This window comes from Rhinopithecus roxellana, chromosome 8 (genome assembly GCF_007565055.1).
Source record: "Rhinopithecus roxellana isolate Shanxi Qingling chromosome 8, ASM756505v1, whole genome shotgun sequence".
NCBI lineage: Eukaryota > Metazoa > Chordata > Mammalia > Primates > Cercopithecidae > Rhinopithecus > Rhinopithecus roxellana.
The window spans coordinates 34935236-34954042 of record NC_044556.1 but is presented as its reverse complement, the minus strand read 5'-3'; the positions used below and the strand labels follow the sequence as shown (position 1 = coordinate 34954042).

Sequence of the window (18807 nt, the reverse complement as noted above, 5' to 3'; positions counted from 1 at the left end):
GCCTGTAATCCCAGCACTTTGGGAGGCCGAGACGGGCGGATCACGAGGTCAGGAGATCGAGACCATCCTGGCTAACACGGTGAAACCCCGTCTCTACTAAAAAAAATACAAAAAACTAGCCGGGAGAGGTGGCGGGCGCCTGTAGTCCCAGCTATTCTGGAGGCTGAGGCAGGAGAATGGCGTAAACCCGGGAGGTGGAGCTTGCAGTGAGCTGAGATCCGGCCACTGCACTCCAGCCCGGGTGACAGAGCAAGACTCCGTCTCAAAAAAAAAAGAAAAGAAAATGTTCTGGAATTACATTGTGGTGATGGTTGCACAACTTTGTGAATACATTAAAAGTTATTGGATTGTATACTTCAAAATGCTTTAAACTGTGAACGTTGTTATTTGAATTTTACCTCAATGTAAAAAAGTAACATTCTTCAATGTAAGATTAATTAGGTATTCACATTATTAATTTCCTGAATTAGTATCCGTATAAAATACTTTCGAACAAATCGAAGAATGCTTTAAGGGGGAAAAAATCTTTTCACCTACAGCCATACAGTCATTAAAAATATATACATTCGGCCAGGTGCAGTGGCTCACGCTTGTAATCCCGGCCCTTTGGGAGGCCAAGGCAGGTGGATCACAAGGTCAGGAGATCAAGACCATCCTGACTTACATGGTGAAACCCCGTCTCTACTAAAAATACAAAAAATTAGCCGGGCGTGGTGGCGGGCCCTGTAGTCCTTGCTACTCGGGGGGCTGAGGTGGGAAAATGGCGTGAACCCCGGGAGGTGGAGTTTGCAGTGAGCCGAGATCACACCACCGCACTCTAGCCTGGGCGACAGAGGGAGACTCTGTTGCAAAAAAAAAAAAAAAAAAAAAACATATATATATATATATATGTACATACATTCAAAATATAAGCATATAATTATGTTTATATTTTGATTTATACCCATCTAGGTCTTTTAAAAAGTGTTTTTATTATGGTTATTTTATTTTATTTTTTGAGACAGAGTCTCGCTGTATCACCCAGGCTGGAGTGCAGTGGCGCGATTTCGGCTCACTGCGATCTCTGCCTCTCGGGTTCCCGCCATTCTCCCGCCTCAGCCTCCAGAGTAGCTAGGACTACAGGCGCCCACCACCTCACCTGGCTAATTTTTTGTGTTTTTAGTAGAGACGGGATTTCATCGTGTTAGCCGGGATGGTCTTGATCTCCTGACCACGTGATCTGCCCGCCTCGGCCTCCCAAAATGCCGGGATTACAAGCGTGAGCCACCGTGCCTGGCTATTATGGTTATTTTAAAACATTTCAGTTGGTTTTTGGAATGGCAGTCAGGAAGCCTAGTTTTTTTGGTTTTGGTTTTTGTTTAGAGACAGGGTCTTGCTCTGTTGCCCAGACTGGAGTGCAGTGGTAAGATGATAGCTTCATTGTAACCTCAAACTCCTGGCCTTAAGCAATCCTCTTGCCTCAGCCTCCAAGGTAGCTAGGACTACAGGTGCACACAGCCACACCCAGCCAATTTTAAAATTTTTATTTTTATTTTTTTTTATAGAGAAAGGGTCTCATTGTGTTGCCCAGGCTAGTCTCAAACTACTGGCCTCAAGTGATACTCCTGCCCTGACCTCCCAGAGTGCTGGGATTATAGCCATGAGCCACTGTGCCTGGGCAGGAAGGCCAGTGTTTAAAGCAGCAGTATATCTAACACTTCACAGGAATCTAGTGTAATGTAATGGATAAATCTTTGTTGATTAGTGAAATTGTTATATACTATACGGTCTTCTTATTTGAAGGATGATGAAATGGTATGATTTGCATTTTCTATATCTGAAGAACGTTTTTTGTCCCCACTTAATGATAGCTACCTGCCATCATTTTTGTTTAATGCTTGGTCTTGTACGTTTATCAATAATTTAAGCACAAGTTATTAGAAATATAACGCAAGCCACATATGTAACTTTAAATTTTCTAGTAGCCACATTTAAAAAGTAAAAAGAGGCCGGGCGCGGTGGCTCAAGCCTGTAATCCCAGCACTTTGGGAGGCCGAGGCGGGCGGATCACGAGGTCAGGAGATCGAGACCATCCTGGCTAACACGGTGAAACCCCGTCTCTACTAAAAATACAAAAAATTAGCCGGGAGAGGTGGCCGGCGCCTGTAGTCCCAGCTACTCGGAGGCCGAGGCGGGAGAATGGCATGAACCCGGGAGGCGGAGCTTGCAGTGAGCCTAGATCGCGCCACTGCACTCCAGCCTCGGCGACACAGCCAGACTCCGTCTCAAAAAAAAAAAAAGTAAAAAGAAATAGGTGAAATTAATCTGAATAATGTTTATTTAGCTATATTCAAAATACTAATTTTTTTTTTTTTTTTTTTTTTTGAGACAGAGTCTCGCTCTGTCGCCCAGGCTGGAGTGCAGTGGCATGATCTCGGCTCGCTGCAAGCTCCGCCTCCCGGGTTCACGCCATTCTCCTGCCTCAGCCTCCCGAATACCTGGCACTACAGGTGCCCGCCACCGTGCCCGGCTAATTCTTTGTATTTTTTTAGTAGAGACAGGGTTTCACGGTGGTCTCGATCTCCTGACCTCATGATCCGCCCACCTTGGCCTCCCAAAGTGCTGGGATTACAGGCGTGAGCCACCACACCGGGCCCAAAATATTAAAATATTTTAACATATAGTCAGTACTTTTCTAAAATCTATTAATGAGGAACTTTACATTCTTCTAAGTCTTCAAAATTCGTTGTGCATTTTTACACTTGCATCACATCTCAATTCAAACTCGTCACATTTCAAGTGCTCAATAGCCACATGTGGCTAATGCCTAGAATACTGGACAGTGCAGGCTTAGATAATCACAACTAGGACATTGTCTCTAGAAGAGATGGATTTGTTATTTCTGGGAATGGAATAATGACATTTTGTTTCTCTTTGTGGCCCCAAAACAAGAATTAGTTTATTAGCCAGGTGTTGACTTAAAAGATACAAAGAAAAGCCTCTGTGTTTTAGTGGGGTGAAGAAAAGAAAACTTGGCATAAGCATAGTTGTGAGGAATGAGGATAGAAGTGTAGGAGGAAGTACCTGAATTCAGAACAAGGGAAGTTATACCACATAATATTGTGGATAAGTCCATGGGTAGACAGGACAGCATGCAGAGGGGAGTACTCAGATTTGGGGAAAATGTCTAGTCCTGGAATATGTTTCTGAGTCAGATGTTAAAGTGCCTAGTTGGCCAAGGGACTATCTTCCCAATCCTCACCCTCCCCATACGTGCCCCATGAAATGGATATCATAAAGTATATAGCAACTAAAAGCAGGTATGACTAACTGGGCGCGGTGGCTCATGCCTGTAATCCCAGCACTTTGGAAAGCTGAGGCAGGTGGATCACCTGAGGTCAGGAGTTCTAGACCAGCCTGGCCAACATGTTGAAACCCCATCTCTACTAAAAATACAGAAATTAGCTGGACGTGGTGTCGCATGCCTGTAATCCCAGCTACTCGGGAGGCTGAGACAGGAGAATTGCTTGAATCCAGGAGGCAGAGGTTTCAGTGAGCCGAGATTGGGCCACTGTACTCCAGCCTGGGCGACAAAGCAAAATTCCATCTCAAAGTAAAAAAGCAGGTATGACCAGTAGAAGGTATATAATTCAGATAATTCTTTATAAATCTTCTTTTCTCCCCCCTTTCACAAAAAGAAAACACAGGACAATGGGTCAGAGAATGAGATAGAAGTTTAAAAACTTTGTTTTCTACCAAAACAAACAAACAAACAAAACTCAGAAAATAAAGAGCAGAAGGAAAAGATAAAAAAGTGGAAAAATTGTGGAATCAGATATAAAGAATATACCAATGTGCCCCATTAAGGTAAAATATTGAATGAAGTGTTTTTTTTTTGTTTTTTCTTCTAAAGATGGAAAAAATGTATGTAAGGAACTATGACATACAACAAAGGGACATAACCAAGAGAAAATACTTGCTTTATCATTTTATTTAAAATTGCTTTCTTGCTTTCTTCATAGCTGTGCCACTGCATACGTTCTACTGGCTGAGGAAGAAGCAACAACTATTGTAGATGCTGAAAAGTTATTTAAACAGGCACTCAAGGCAGGAGAAACAATTTATAGGCAGTCACAGCAGTGCCAGCACCAAAGTCCTCAGCATGAAGCTCAACTGAGTAAGCAAGTTTGAACTGGTTATTACTGTCTTTTAGCACCTGTAATTTGCTTGTGTCTTAACACAAAACAACAATAATACAAAACTTAATACTTACAGGTTAGTTAATTTTCACTGGAAATAACTAATCTATTCATAATATCTACAAGCCAGCAAGACAGAAATGCGTATTAGCCAGAGAACGCTTGTGGAAGGGAATAGATCTGTTCAGGTTATTGAGAGAAGATGTGCTGCTCTGAGACTTAACAGTAATTTATTTCATGTGAGAATTAGGCTGGTCATTGCAAAAACGTAACTTTCAGCATTCAGGAGAGCCTTCTAGTGATGATAAGCAGCTGTTATCTTTATCCTCACCCTTACTCTAAGCAACACTAAAGGTACATTATTTGGTTTGCTCTTCAGACTGTGTATCTGCATATAGTGCTAGGGAGTGGCCCCTTTCACACCATCTGATTCTTAGCCCAAAATCCAACCTCATGCTTGGCATTGATTCTTTCTTTGATTTTTCTCCATGATGTGCTTGAGATCAGATGAGCCATAGCAACTGAGGTCCTTTCTGTTCTTAGATATGCTCTACCAGTTATGATTGAGATTTTATTTTACCAAAGATGTTAGAATCAGCTGCTATTTTTATGGCCAGAGGGTTTTAGTTCATGATTTTGGCAAATAGTGGGTAATAAATTGAAATATGTTTATATAATGCATTATTTACTGGCAGCTAAGTTCTAAATCTTTTTTTGTGTGTAAATTAAAATTTGGATAATGTTTTTCTCCCTAAGCTAAATACTGATATATATGGTATGTTTCATTAATGCATATTTTTATAACACACATTTGTGGGAATATATAATTTTGTAGCCTGGAACTAATGAAACTATATCATTAAAAATGTCATGCCATTTGTCTTTGAATAATCTCAAATACGGTTATGAGATAGTTATAAAATATTTGTAAGCTCCTTCTAGAAGTAGTTTTATGGTTTGTCAATTACTCACTGTTAAGAAAAGTTTGCATTAGCCATGGAAATTTTGTTTTGGACATTTTTTGTTTTTCAATTAAAACAATAGAGAGTATCAGAATAATAGATCATTTATGCACAAGTTTAAATACTAAGTTAATGTTATATCGTCCTATTAATGTATGTATTTCTTTTTTGTTAATGTTAAAATAAACTTGTCAATCATACACGAATTATATATACCGTACTTAGGTCACTATTAGAGGCAAAAATAATTAAATGTGTATTTTAAGTTTTAATACAGAAAACTTAAAACATCCACAAAAATAGAGAACATTCCTGTTCAATATTTATCACCCAAATGTAGCCATCATTAATATTCTTCCATTTTGACATAATTTAATTTTAATTGAATCTTCCAAGGGAAGCAAATAAAATTAATGGACTTGTTAATGAAATAGCAGCCTACAATACAAAAGTGATAGTTGTATCATTTTTTGTTTTTCTAAATAGGGAGAGATACCAATGTACTGGTATATATTAAAAGAAGATTGGCAATGTGTGCAAGAAAGTTAGGAAGAATAAGAGAAGCAGTAAAAATAATGAGAGATGTAAGTAAATTGATGATGGGACTATTACATTTATTCCTCCAGAAACTAAAAATTTAGTTAAGTTGCCCATTATTTTAATGCAGAATCATTGTATTTTAATTGGTAGTTTTTAGAACAAGGTATTTATTTAATATATGCCTTTCTTAAGGGTTAGGTCTTCTTCACAGCTATGTTAAGAAACAAGAATTTCTACTTTAATGAATCTGACTCAGCTGAATTGTGTTCCTTTGTTATGATTTTAATCTTTTTTTTCCTTTTAATATACAGTTGATGAAAGAATTTCCTCCTCTTACCATGTTGAACATCCATGAAAATCTCTTAGAATCACTTTTAGAATTACAGGCCTATGCAGATGTTCAGGCAGTCCTAGCAAAATATGATGGTGAGTCATAGTCCCTTAGTTGATAGCATGGTTATTCTTTTCCAATTATGTAATTATAAATATTGTTATATTCTAGTATTTAATTTTCTCTTTCTGTTCTTACTAGTCAGTATTTAGCACCCAAAGGTTGCTATTAAGTATCCTCTTTATCAGGACTTTTATTAGCAAAATCCTGCAAGGAAGAACTTTTCTTCTGTCAAGATTTATTTGTTTGTTTATTGAGTGCTTGTTTCTAATATGAGTGAGTCATTCAGAATATGATAGTGAACAAGACAACATGAGAGGCCAGGCATGGTGGCTCACACCTGTAATCCCAGCATTTTGTTTTGGAGGCTGAGGTGGGAGGATCACTTGAGCCCAGGAGTTGGAGACCATCATGGGTAACATGGCAAGACTCTGTCTCTACAAAAAATTTTAAAAAATAAAAATTATTGGTCATGGTGGTGTGTACCTGTAATCCCAGCTACTTGGGAGGCTAAGGTGGGAGGATCACTTGAGCCAGGGAGGTTAAGTCTGTAGTGAGCTGTGATTGCACCACTGTAGTCTAGCCTAGGTGACAGAGGAAGACCCTGTCTCAAAAAAAAAAAAGGAAGGGGAGCCCTCATAGGATTTACAGTTTATTTACAGTTTAGTGGAACATACAGACAAATGAGCAGCAGTTACATTGAAGACAGCGTGTTTGGTGAGATAATTGGAGAAGTATGGGTGCTGTGCACATAGTGGGGGTACCTCATTTGTTTTGGAGTGTCAAGCAAGGCTAACAGAAGTTGCTTAGCAGTATATACTATAAGAGCAATTCAGAATAACATTTTTACAATGCTTTTTAGTTGCAAAGTTCAATGATAATATGATCCTTATAGTAGTCTTATGATGTGGTGGGACAAGTATTTTTACTGTCTCCAATTACTGAATAAGGAAACTGGAGTTTAAGAAGGTTAAAGTATTGGGGTAAGGTCTCCCAGCCAGTAAAAGGCAAATCCAGGTGTTTGATTTCTTTGTTCACTAGTCTTCCATGGTAACAATTCAATATCTGTTGGTTATTTTTCTTTTTCTTTTTTTCTTTTTGAGATGGAGTCTTGCTCTGTTGCCCAGACAGGAGTGCAGTGGAGAAATCTTGGCTCACTGCAAGCTCCACTTCCCAGGCTCACGCCATTCTCCTGCCTCAGCCTCCCAAGTAGCTGGGTCTACAGGTGCCTGCCACCATGCCTGGCTAATTTTTTTGTATTTTTTTAGTAGAGACAGGGTTTCACCATGTTGGCCAGGATGTTCTTGATCTCCTTCGTGATCTGCCCACTTTGGCCTCCCAAAGTGCTGGGATTACAGGCATGAGCCACCATGCCTGGCGGCTATTTTTATTATTATGTTATAACAGTATCAGTTTACCACACATGAAGTTTGGAGAATTTTAAAGACATAAAGCCTCTCTTCTCATCCTGAGAGAGGCATCAGCTTTTAACCTCAAGCTGAAAATTTGGGGTTACTATACTTCTGGTCATATCTTTCACTATAAGAGAACACATGTAAGTCACGTTGAAGACTGGGCACAGTGGCTCACGCCTGTAATTCCATCACTTTGGGAGGCTGAGGCATGTGGATCGCTTGAGCTCAGAAATTCAAGACCAGCTTGAGCAACATGGTGAGAACCCATTTCTACAAAAAATATTTTAAAAATGTAACTGGGCATGGTGGCATGCACCTGTAGTCCCAGCTGCTTGGGAGGCTGAGGTGTGAGGATCGCTTGAGCCTGGGAGGTAGAGGTTGCAGTGAGCCAAGATTGCACCACTGTATTCCAGCCTGGTGACAGAGTGAGACCCTATCTCAAAAAAAAAAAAAAAAAAAAAACTACCCATTCGCTTGGGAATCCCCATGACTTGGGAAGTTTGAAATGTGTTATACTTGGAAAGAGAAGTTTATTTCTTTTAAACATCTGGAATCCTTAAGCAATGCTTCAGAATAGTGTAGGCTTATGGAGAAATTTGTGAGAAATTCTTTCCATATGTAACTTACTGGATACATCACCTGCTTATAATACTTACGATGAGCAAGCTTAGGGACTGAATATAAGAAATTGGAATAGGACCTGATTCATTAAAAATAAAATAAAACTGAAACTAATAAAGCATACCTAAGTTGATATGCTTCTATATTTTCAGTTATTTTCATGAGTCCCAGTTTTTATCATTCCAGAATCCGGAGGAAGTTGAAAGCAAATTTATTTCCTTAGTTCTCCGTTTACTAGTATGATTCTGGAATCAAAAACATCTTCTGATAGCCTTATTTTGGACATTCTTTTAAGAATGATTTGTATAATTAATTTACCTACAGTTCCAGGTGAAATTTTTATTTTCTAAAAAATAATAATTTAAGAAAATACAAAAATCTGGGAAGAACAAAAATATCATCCTTAGTTGAATCAACCTGGATTTAACTACTGTTAATATTTTAATTTTTTTTCTAATATTAGTTTTTCTCTATGAATAGGTGAAGGTTTTACATAGTTCTAATTATACCATGCCTTTTTCCCTGAACTTATTATAAGCAGGTTATTTTTTACTATTATTATTATTTTTTTAGACAGAGTCTCGTACTGTCACCCAGGCTGGAGTGCAATGGCACGATCTCGGCTCACTGCAACCTCCGCTTTACAGATTCAAGTGATTCTCCTGCCTCAGCCTCCCGAGTAGCTGGGATTTTAGGCACCTGCCACTATCCTTGGCTAATTTTTTGTATTTTTAGTGGAGATAGGGTTTCACTGTGGTGGCCAGATTGGTCTCAAACTCCTGACCTCGTGATCCACCCACCTCATCCTCCCAAAGTGCTGGGATTACAGTCATGAGCCACCGTGCCCATCCATAAGCAGGTTATTATAAACATTTGTTGAGCGCATTTTGCCGTCATGCAGAGAGGACTTTCATAGACATAGTTTCATCTCAGTCAGAAAATATCATTATTTTGAGAGGTGAAAACTGAGGTCAAACAAGTTGCTACTAGCTCAAAGATGCTTAACTGGTAAATAATAAGATAAAGATTCAGATTCAGCTTTTTCAACTTCATGTATGGGGTTTTCCTACTATATTATAGATTTTTCAACATTATGTCCAGGTTTTTCCTATATAACTATTGAATTTGTATTGCACTGTGAATTATTCTTTTATTTATTTATTTATGAGACAGAGTTTCACTCTTGTTGCCCAGGCTGGAGTGCAGTGGTACGATCTTAGCTCATTGCAACCTCTGCCTCCTAGGTTCAAGCGATTCTCCTCCCTCAGCCTCCTGAGTAGCTGGGATTACAGGCATGCGCCACCACACCTGGCTAATTTTTGTATTTTTAGTAGAGACGGGGTTTCTCCATGTTGGTCAAGCTGGTCTCGAACTCCTGACCTCATGATCCACCCGCCTCAGCCTCCCAAAGTGCTGGGATTACAGGTGTGAGCCACCGCACCCGGCCGTGAATTATTCTTATTAAAAAATTGTCTCAATACATTTTTTTGTAATTCCTACCTAAATTGAAAATTATCATTACAGATATAGGCCTTCCAAAGTCAGCAGCAATCTGTTACACAGCAGCACTGTTGAAGACAAGGACTGTTTCAGAAAAGTAAGTGTTACAAAAACTACAATGATTTGGAAAGACTGCTAAACTCAATGTTATGTTTGTCTTCTACTGACTTTAAACAATGCTGTTTTCCACTGTACTTCGTTCTGAATAGCCCTGGATCTTCTTGGGCTTTTAGGCTTCTTGCTGTATGTAGTGGAATGAGCAAAGTTTTCAGAGCTAACCTGAGCTCAAATTCAAACTCTACCACATTCTAGCTATAGGACTGTAGGCAGGTTAATCGTTTTGAGTCTCTCCATCTGTAAAATGAGACTAATATTGCAGGAGGGTTGTAGGAGGATTATGTGTGGTAAGTGCCTAAAGCGATACCTAGAAAGAAAGTCCACACAGTAAATAGTAACTATGATGATGATGATAAAGTGTGTAGTAGGGACATAGGCTTACGTTATCTCTTCTTAGAGTATATAATTCTGAGTTCTGCTTTTCTTGTGTTTTTGGCTACTCTTAGTGAATTTTCTTTATTGTTCAGATAAGATACTCAGAAACCAACCAAATGGTGACCATTTTCTTTCACCTTAGATTTTTATGCTTTGATATGAATTAGAATGGAATTTTCCGTTTGTGTCCTCGGAAATAAGAATTTGGTAAGAATGTACTTAGATTCATGAGATTCTCTGGATATCACTGTGTAGCATTTATTACTTTATTACCTTTCCTAAAGTGCACCTTCAGTGGACTTCTCCTAACAGCCTTCTTTACCTAAGTTTGAAGACCTTCATTTCTTATTTTATATGCTGAACCCACAAGACTTTACTTTTTTTTTTTTTGAGACAGAGTTTCACTTTTGTTGCCCAGGCTGGAGTGCAATGGCACAATCTCGACTCACTGCAACCTCTGCCTCCTGGGTTCAAGTGATTCTCCTGCCTCAGCCTCCCAAGTAGCTGGGGCTACAGGCACCCACCACCATGCCCAGCTCATTTTGTGTCTTTAGTAGAGATGGGGTTTCTCCGTGTTGGTCAGGCTGCTCTCAAACTCCCGACCTCAGGTGATCCGCTCATCTCAGCCTCCCAAAGTGCTGGGATTACAAGCATGAGCCACTGTGTCTGGCCAGCTTTATTTATTTTTTATTTATTTAGTTTTTGGTAGTCCTCTGGCTTTGTTTTTGGCCATCTCCAGAAACTTTGATTCAAGGGGCTGTATTATTATCTAAATTCATACTTTTTTCTTTTTTTTTTTAGCATATTTATTTTATCATTTTGTGGTTTTCTTGTAGATTCTCTCTAGAAACAGCCTCCAGAAGAGGATTAAGCACAGCAGAAATTAATGCCGTGGAAGCAATTCATAGAGCTGTGGAATTTAATCCTCATGTTCCAAAAGTGAGAAATTTTATGATAAAAATACTACCTTTATTTAAGTTTATCAAACTGAGGACAGTTTGTAGACCAAAGTCTGGGTCACCATAATTTGGTGCAGAATTGTTTTAGTCTGCTCTATTTTGATGCTTATTATTCACCTTACAGGGAATGTTGAAACATTTAGGCATTTAGAAAGGTAGATAGGAGCGATAGTTAGCTATATGCTTTGTAATTACTGTCAAAATATAATTTGAACTGTGTTCACTTAGCTGTTCTTTTAGTATAGTTGTAGAGAATAAATAATGGCTTGGTCTTAATAAAAGATTGTTCATGTTTCATATCACTAAATGAAATTTCCTGTTACTGTGAAAGCTTTTTCTAGACAGATGCCTAGGTTTTGAACTAGAGTTGGGTAGACCCTTCAGACTAGGGTCTGAAGACAAACAGATTAAAATAATCAATGATAGGAAGCAGATGTGGAAATTCCCAGAAAAACTGGCTGATGCTTATTTAGTCCCCGATGAGTCTATATACTTGCTTTGATTGTCTTTATATTGTACACCTTGTAGTTATAAAAATTATTGCTTAATCTTTGTATGTTATAGCACAAAATTAAATTTTGGGTTTTAGGCTGGGCACAGTGGCTCATGCCTATATCTCAACACTTGGGGAGGCCGAGGTGGGAGGATTACTTGAACCCAGGAGTTTGGGACTAGCGGCTGGGCAATGTGGTGAGACCTCATCTCTGCAAAAAATACAAAAATTATCTGGGCGTGGTGATGCTCCTGTTGTCTTAGCTACTTGGGAGACCAAGGGGAGAAGACTGCTTGAGTCCAGGAGGTCAAGACTGCAGTGAGCTGTGATCACGCCACTGCACTGAAGCCTTGGGTGACAGAGTGAAATCCCATCTCAAAAAAAAAAAAAAAAAAAAAATTGGAGTTCTACAAACAATGCCCCATGTTAGGAAATATAGACAATTCAAGAATAGATGCCCTTACTACAGAAAGTAATTATAGCTATTGATTCCAGTGAAAGGGTGTTAATAGAGCTTGGAAGCTAAAGAGTTACAGTAAAGAGATTAATCGCTAAAAGATAATTTCCAAGAAAAGGATGTTGTAAGCCTGTTAGAGTAAGTAAAGATATGCTTAAGAAAAGTACTTAAGTCCAAGAAACAGAGTCAACAAATATTTATACCATTCTCTCATTAAGTGACACTGGTTCCATAAATTTAAAGACAGCGGTTCACCCATATCCACGGTTTTGTATTCCACAGTCAGCCTCTATCTGAAAATATTACATGGAAAATTCCGGAAATAAACAATTCATAAGTTTTAAGTTGCATGCCGTTCTGAGTAACTTGATGAAATCTTACGCCATCCCCCTCCATCCAGCCTAGTACATGACTCATCCCCTTGTCCAGCATATCCAACACTGTCTGTGCTGCCTACCTCTTAGTCACTTAGTAGCCAACTCGGTTATCAGATCAACTGTCATAGTGCTTGTGCTCAGGTAACCTTTATTTTAGTTAATAGTGACCCCAAATGCAAGATTAACATATTGTTATAACTGTTCTGTTTTATTATTAGTTATTGTTATTAGTATCTTACTGTGCCTAAATTATAAATTAAATTCTATCATGGGCATATATTTAGAGGAAAAAGCATGGTGTACGTAGGGTTTGGTACTATTTGTGGTTTCAGATATCCACTGGGAATCTTAAAACATATGTCCTGAGGATAAGGAGCGAGTACTGTAAACTGTTTTTTTTTTTTTTTTTTTTTTTTAGATGGAGTTTCGCTCTCACCCAGGCTGGAGTGCAGTGGCAGAATCTTGGCTCACTGCAACCTCTGACTCCAGGGTTCAAGCGATTCTTCTGCCTCAGCCTCTCGACTAGCTGGGACTACCAGCGTGTGCTGCCAGGCCTGGCTAATTTTTTGTATTTTTAGTAGAGATGGGGTTTCACCATTTTAGCTAGTATGGTCTTGATCTCCTGACCTTGTGATCCGCCTGCCTCAGCCTCCCCAAGTGCTGGGATTACAGGCATGAGCCACTGCGCCCGGCCTTGTAAACTTTTTATTATGAGTTCTACTACACATGCAGCAAAGTATATGAGACAGAAATGTGTATCTTAATGATTTATTACAAAGTAAATGCTTGAAAACTACTGAGGTCAAGAAACAACATTATCAACCCACAGAAGCCTACCTGACTGCCCTTTCCCATTACAACCTCCCTTCCTACCTAAAGATAACCACTATTATTCATTCGTATTCTTATTTATTAATTATCTTCATTTCCTCCCTTTCTTTATGTTTTTGATCTGTACTTTTTCTGTATTTCTGGATTTTTTCTTTTTTTTCTTTTTTTTTTTTTTTGAGATGGAGTCTTGCTCTGTCACCCAGACTGGAGTGCAGTGGTGCCATCTCCACTCACTGCAAGCTGTGCCTTCCGGGTTCATGCCTTTCTCCTGCCTCAGCCTCCTGAGTAACTGGGACTACAGGCGCCCGCCACCACGCCCTTCTTTTTGTGTTTTTAGTAGAGACGGGGCTTCACCATGTTAGCCAGGATGGTCTCGATCTCCTGACCTCGTGATCGGCCCGCCTCAGCCTCCCAAAGTGCTGGGATTACAGGCGTGAGCCAGTGCGCCCGGCCTTTTTTTTCTTTTTAAGACAGACTCTTCAACTATTTGAGAGGCTGAGGCAGGAGAATTGCTTGAACCCAGGAGGTAGAGGTTGCAGTGAGCCGAGATCGTTCTAGTACACTCCAGCCTGGGTGACAGTGAGACTCTGTCCCATTAAAAAAAAAAATCCGGGCGCAGTGGCTCACGCCTGTAATCCCAGCACTTTGGGAGGCCAAAGTGGGTGGATAGCCTGAGCTCAGGAGTTCAGGACCACCCAGGGCAACATGGTGAAACCCCGTCTCTACTAAAAATACAAAAAAATTAACCAGGTGTGGTGGAGTGTGCCTCTAGTCCCAGCTACTTGGGAGGCTGAAGCAGGAGAATCGCTTGAATCCTAGAGAGGAAGGTTGCAGTGAGCCGAGATCACCCCCACTGCACTCCAGCTTGGGCTACAGAGTGAGTCTCCGTCTCAAAAAAAAAAAAAAAAAAAAGACAGTGTCTTGCTCTCATGCCCAGGCTGGAGTGCAGTGGCGCCTTCTTGGCCTGCTGCAACCTCCGCCTCCTAGGCTTAAGCAATCAGCCTGCCTCAGCCTCCCAAAGAGCTGGGATTACAGGTGTGAGCAAATGCATGCCTGGCTCTGGATTTATAAATGAGTTAAAGAGTGGTCCCTGTTTATTTATTCTCTGGAATAATTTGAATAAAATTAGAATTATTTCTGCCCTAAATGATTAGTAAATTTGTTATTCAAGCCATCTGATTCTTCAGTTTTCTTTGTGAGAAGACTTTGAGTTACAAATTTCATTTCTTTAATAGTTTAATTACAAATTCAATTTCTAAGCATATCATAACTATTGAAATTTTTTGTTTCTTATGTTAGTTTTTGGTAAGTTGTATTTTTCTAAAAATTTATTTCATCAAAATTTTCAAATGTATTGACATAAAGTATTCATAAAATCCTTTTATTGCCATATTAGTATTTGCAGGATTAGTTATAATACCCAATTTTTAATGTCTTTTTTTTTTTGAGATGGAATTTTGCTCTTGTTGCCCAGGCTAGAATGCAATGGCGCAATCTTGGCTCACTGCAACCTCCACCTCCCTGGTTCAAGCGATTCTCTTGCCTCAGCCTCCTGAGTAGCTGGGATTACAGGCATGCACCACCACACCCAGCTAATTATATATTTTTAGTTGAGACGCGATTTCTCCATATTGGTCAGGCTGGTCTCGGACTCCCAACCTCAGGTGATCAGCCCTCCTCGGCCTCCCAAAGTGCTGAGATTACAGGAATGAGCCACGGCACCTGGCCCCACTTTTTAATTCCTAACATTGGCTAGTTTTATTGTTCTTGATCAAATTCCTTAGGGTTTTGTCAGTCTTACTTGTTTTTGCCAAGAACTTAGCTCTGGCTTTGTTGATTTTTTTCTACTATTTATTTTCTGGTTCATTCATTTCTGCTCTTTATTGCCTTCCTTCAAGTTAATTTGAGTTTATTTTATTTTAATTTCCTGTGTCTTCTCACATAGGTACTTAACTATGTAATTTTCAGCCTTTCTTCTGATATACCCAGTTAAATCTAGAAACTTATCTCAACACAATTTTAACTGCATACTATAGCAACATTTTTTACATAATTTAGTTCAAAATATTTTCTTCAAAAAAATTTAAATTCTTTAAAAACAATTTTAGCTGCATACTATAGCAACATTTTTTACATAATTTAGTTCAAAATATTTTCTTTAAAAAAATTTAAATTCTTTAAAAACAATTTTAACGGCATACTATAGCAACATTTTTTACATAATTTAGTTCAAAATATTTTCTTTAAAAAAAAAATAGGCCGGGCGCGGTGGCTCAAGCCTGTAATCCCAGCACTTTGGGAGGCCCAGACGGGCGGATCACGAGGTCAGGAGATCGAGACCATCCTGGCTAACACGGTGAAACCCCGTCTCTACTAAAAAATACAAAAAACTAGCCGGGCAAGGTGGCGGGCGCCTGTAGTCCCAGCTACCCGGGAGGCTGAGGCAGGAGAATGGCATGAACCCGGGAGGCGGAGCTTGCAGTGAGCTGAGATCCGGCCACAGCACTCCAGCCTGGGTGACAGAGCGAGACTCCGTCTCAAAAAAAAAAAAAAAAAGAGGATCTCCACATGTTGCCCAGACTGGTCTTGAACTCCTGGCCTCAAGCATCCTCCCTCCTCAGCCTCCCAAAGTGCTGGGATTACAGGTGTGAGCCACCTCCCTTGGCCCAAAATATTTTATAATTTGTTTATAATTTCCTCTTTGATTTAGAGTTATATTTATTCCATGAAGGTAGATATAATAAACAAAAGATTTTCTTTAAATTTTTTTTCCTCTTTTTCTTTTTCCTGCTTTGCTCATGTTGAGAAACAACAGATTTCCAAAGTAGATGAAACAGCCTTCTGTTGGAAGAAGATGTCAACTAAGACTTTCATAGCTAGAGAGAAAAAGTTTTCCTGGCTTCAGAGCTTCAAAGGACAAGCTGACTCTCTTCTTAGAGGCTAATGCAGCTGGTGACTTTAAGTTGAAGCCAGTGCTTACTTACCATTCCAAAAATCCTAGGGCCTTTAAGAATTATGCTAAATCTTCTCTGTCTGTGCTCTATAAATGGAACAATAAAGCCTGGATGACAGCACATCTGTTTATAGCATGGTTTACACACCATTTTAGGCCCACTGTTGAGACTACTGCTCAGACATGATTGCTTTTAAAATAATACTGCCCATTAACAATGTACCTAGTCACCCAAGAGCTCTGATGGAGATGTACAAGGAGATTAATGTTTTCATAACTGCTAATACAACAGCCATTCTGCAACCCACAGATCAAGGAGTCATTTTGACTTGGAAGTCCTGTTATTTCAGAAATACATTTAGTAAGGCCGTAGGTCCCATATATAGTGATTGCTCTGGTGGATCTGGGCAAAGTAACTTTTATATGCCATGGGAAACCAAAAAATTTGTGTGACTTGCTTTATTTTAATATTCGCTTTATTGCAGTGGTCTGGAAGTGAACTTGCAGTACGTACAAGATGTGTCTATGGTTACAAACATGAATTTTGGGATATATAAAATATGCTTCAATAAAACTATAGAGGCTGGGCGTGGTGGCTCACACCTATAATCCCAGCCCTTTGGGAGGCCGAAGTGGGTGGATCACCTGAGGTCAGGAGTTCGAGACCAGCCTGACCAACATGGAGAAACCCCGTCTCTACTAAAAATACAAAATTAGCCAGGCGTGGTGGCTCATGCTTGTAACCCCAGCTACTTGGGAGACTGAGGCAGGAGAATCACTTGAACCTGGGAGGTGGGGATTGCAGTGAGCCGAGATCGCGCCATTGCACTCCAACCTGGGCAACAAGAGTGAAACGCTGTCTCAAATAAATAAATAAAACTATATAGATATATATATAGATATACATACACACATACGCTTTAATATTTTAGCATCATTTTTATTTATAGGTAGAAATTTACCCATTTTCCCCTCAACTAAATATCAAAGCACTTGACAATTCAGCTATTTCAAAACACCAAGCTAAGTAGAGTGATGCTATAAACTGATATTATTGTTTGTAGATAGACCCTTTAAGCTGAGTGTCATCAAACACAATAATTATTAAGGTTTTTGGAGAATTTGTTTTTCTTTGAGACGATCTCGCTCTGTCACCCAGGTGGGAGTGCAATGGGGTGATCTCGGCTCACTGCAACCTTCACCTCCCGGGTTCAAGCAGTTCTCCTGCCTCAGCCTCCTGAGTAGCTGGGACCACAGGCATGCGCCACCACACCCAGCTAATTTTTGTATTTTTAGTAGAGATGGGGTTTCACCATGTTGGCCAGGCTGGTCTCGAACTCCTGACCTCAAGTGGCACACCCACCTCGGCCCCCCTAAGTGCTGGGATTACAGGCGTGAGCCACCATGCCCGGCCAGTTTTTTGGAGAAATTTTAAGCTTCACCAACCTGAATAATATCTCACTTAAATAACATTGATGTTATATGAACTGGGAGAGCTCTGGAATTTGTGGTTGGCTGTTTTTGCTAGGGTTTTACTATTGATGAAGTATGTACAGACCCCTCTTTTTCTCCTGTTAATGGTGTCTATTCCTGACTGTCAGCTGGAAGCAAGCAAACATAAAGGGATTTAGGGGTTTTCTTCTTCACAGTTCAATTGTGAGTCATGATAACTTATTTAACCTAAGTAACAGTGACATTTCAAATATATGTGTATATATACATATTTTATTCTCACAAATTTATTATGCAAATGGTTGTATACATCTTAGCAGTAAAATGACAAAGGATATAGCTGTTTTAGCAGGAAATATTTTTGGCAACTTTCCACATAACTACAACAGAAATGGCTGTAGGTCTAGAGCTATGCAATTTGTTAAAGCTGGAAACTATTAGAAGTGCAATAGAGAAATATCATCTACATTTCTTCAGGCAATGAATTTGCTTTTAGGTATTTCATTAATATTGATAGCTTGTATAGTTTTTTTATTCTACTAAATGAATTTCAGTGTATAGTAACTGATAGTACCACAGTAAAAAAATTAGAACAGCATGTGTTCATGGTTTTTGACTTATTTTTCATTATGAGCTATGGCTTTGGTTCAGTAAAGTTTTTTTTTAGTTGCCAAACACAAAAAAGGTTATGTAGCTTTCAGCTACTACATGAATTGTCAGTTTTATTTTCAGTAGAAAATGTTTCATATATTCTAAATATTCCACAGCATTCTGTTTCATTCATTCTGGTATCTCATACTTTTCTTATCCAACCATCAAATGGTTTTATAGATGCTGTCTTTTTTTTTTTTTTTTTTTTTTGGAGATGGAGTCTTCCTCTGTCACATAGGCTGGAATGCAGTGGTGCGATCTCGGCTCACTGCAACTTCCACCTCCCAGGTTCAAGCGATTCTCTTGCCTCAGCCTCCTGAGTAGCTGGGACTACAGGCGCGTGCCACATGCCCGGCTAATTTTTTGTATTTTTGGTAGATACGGGGTTTCACTGTGTTAGCCAGGATGGTCTCAATCTCCTGACCTCGTGATCCACCTGCCTCGACCTTCCATAGTGCTGGGATTACAGGCGTGAGCCACTGCACCCGGCCGATACTGTCTTTTTTATTGAGATAATTTACATACTATAAAATTG

The 18807-nt window shown here is 39.5% G+C and overlaps 1 protein-coding gene across 28 annotated transcripts in view; it reads left to right on the top strand.

Moving 5' to 3' along the window:
* ST7L (suppression of tumorigenicity 7 like) overlaps positions 1–18807 on the top strand; it is a 103612-nt gene that overhangs the window by 33359 nt on the left and 51446 nt on the right. For 27 of the 28 annotated variants that reach the window (XR_004058674.1, XR_004058672.1, XR_004058673.1 and 24 more), the window contains 5 exons: positions 4002–4156; positions 5627–5724; positions 5992–6106; positions 9632–9704; positions 10936–11038. Coding sequence is in view for 25 of the 28 variants with exons in the window: in XM_030935357.1 (XP_030791217.1) it covers positions 4002–4156; positions 5627–5724; positions 5992–6106; positions 9632–9704; positions 10936–11038 (544 nt within the window). In the remaining 3 variants the exon portion in view is untranslated. Of the gene's footprint in view, positions 1–4001; positions 4157–5626; positions 5725–5991; positions 6107–9631; positions 9705–10935; positions 11039–16031; positions 16692–18807 lie in introns of those variants that run through there. The other variant, XM_030935362.1, reaches the window with a different exon arrangement.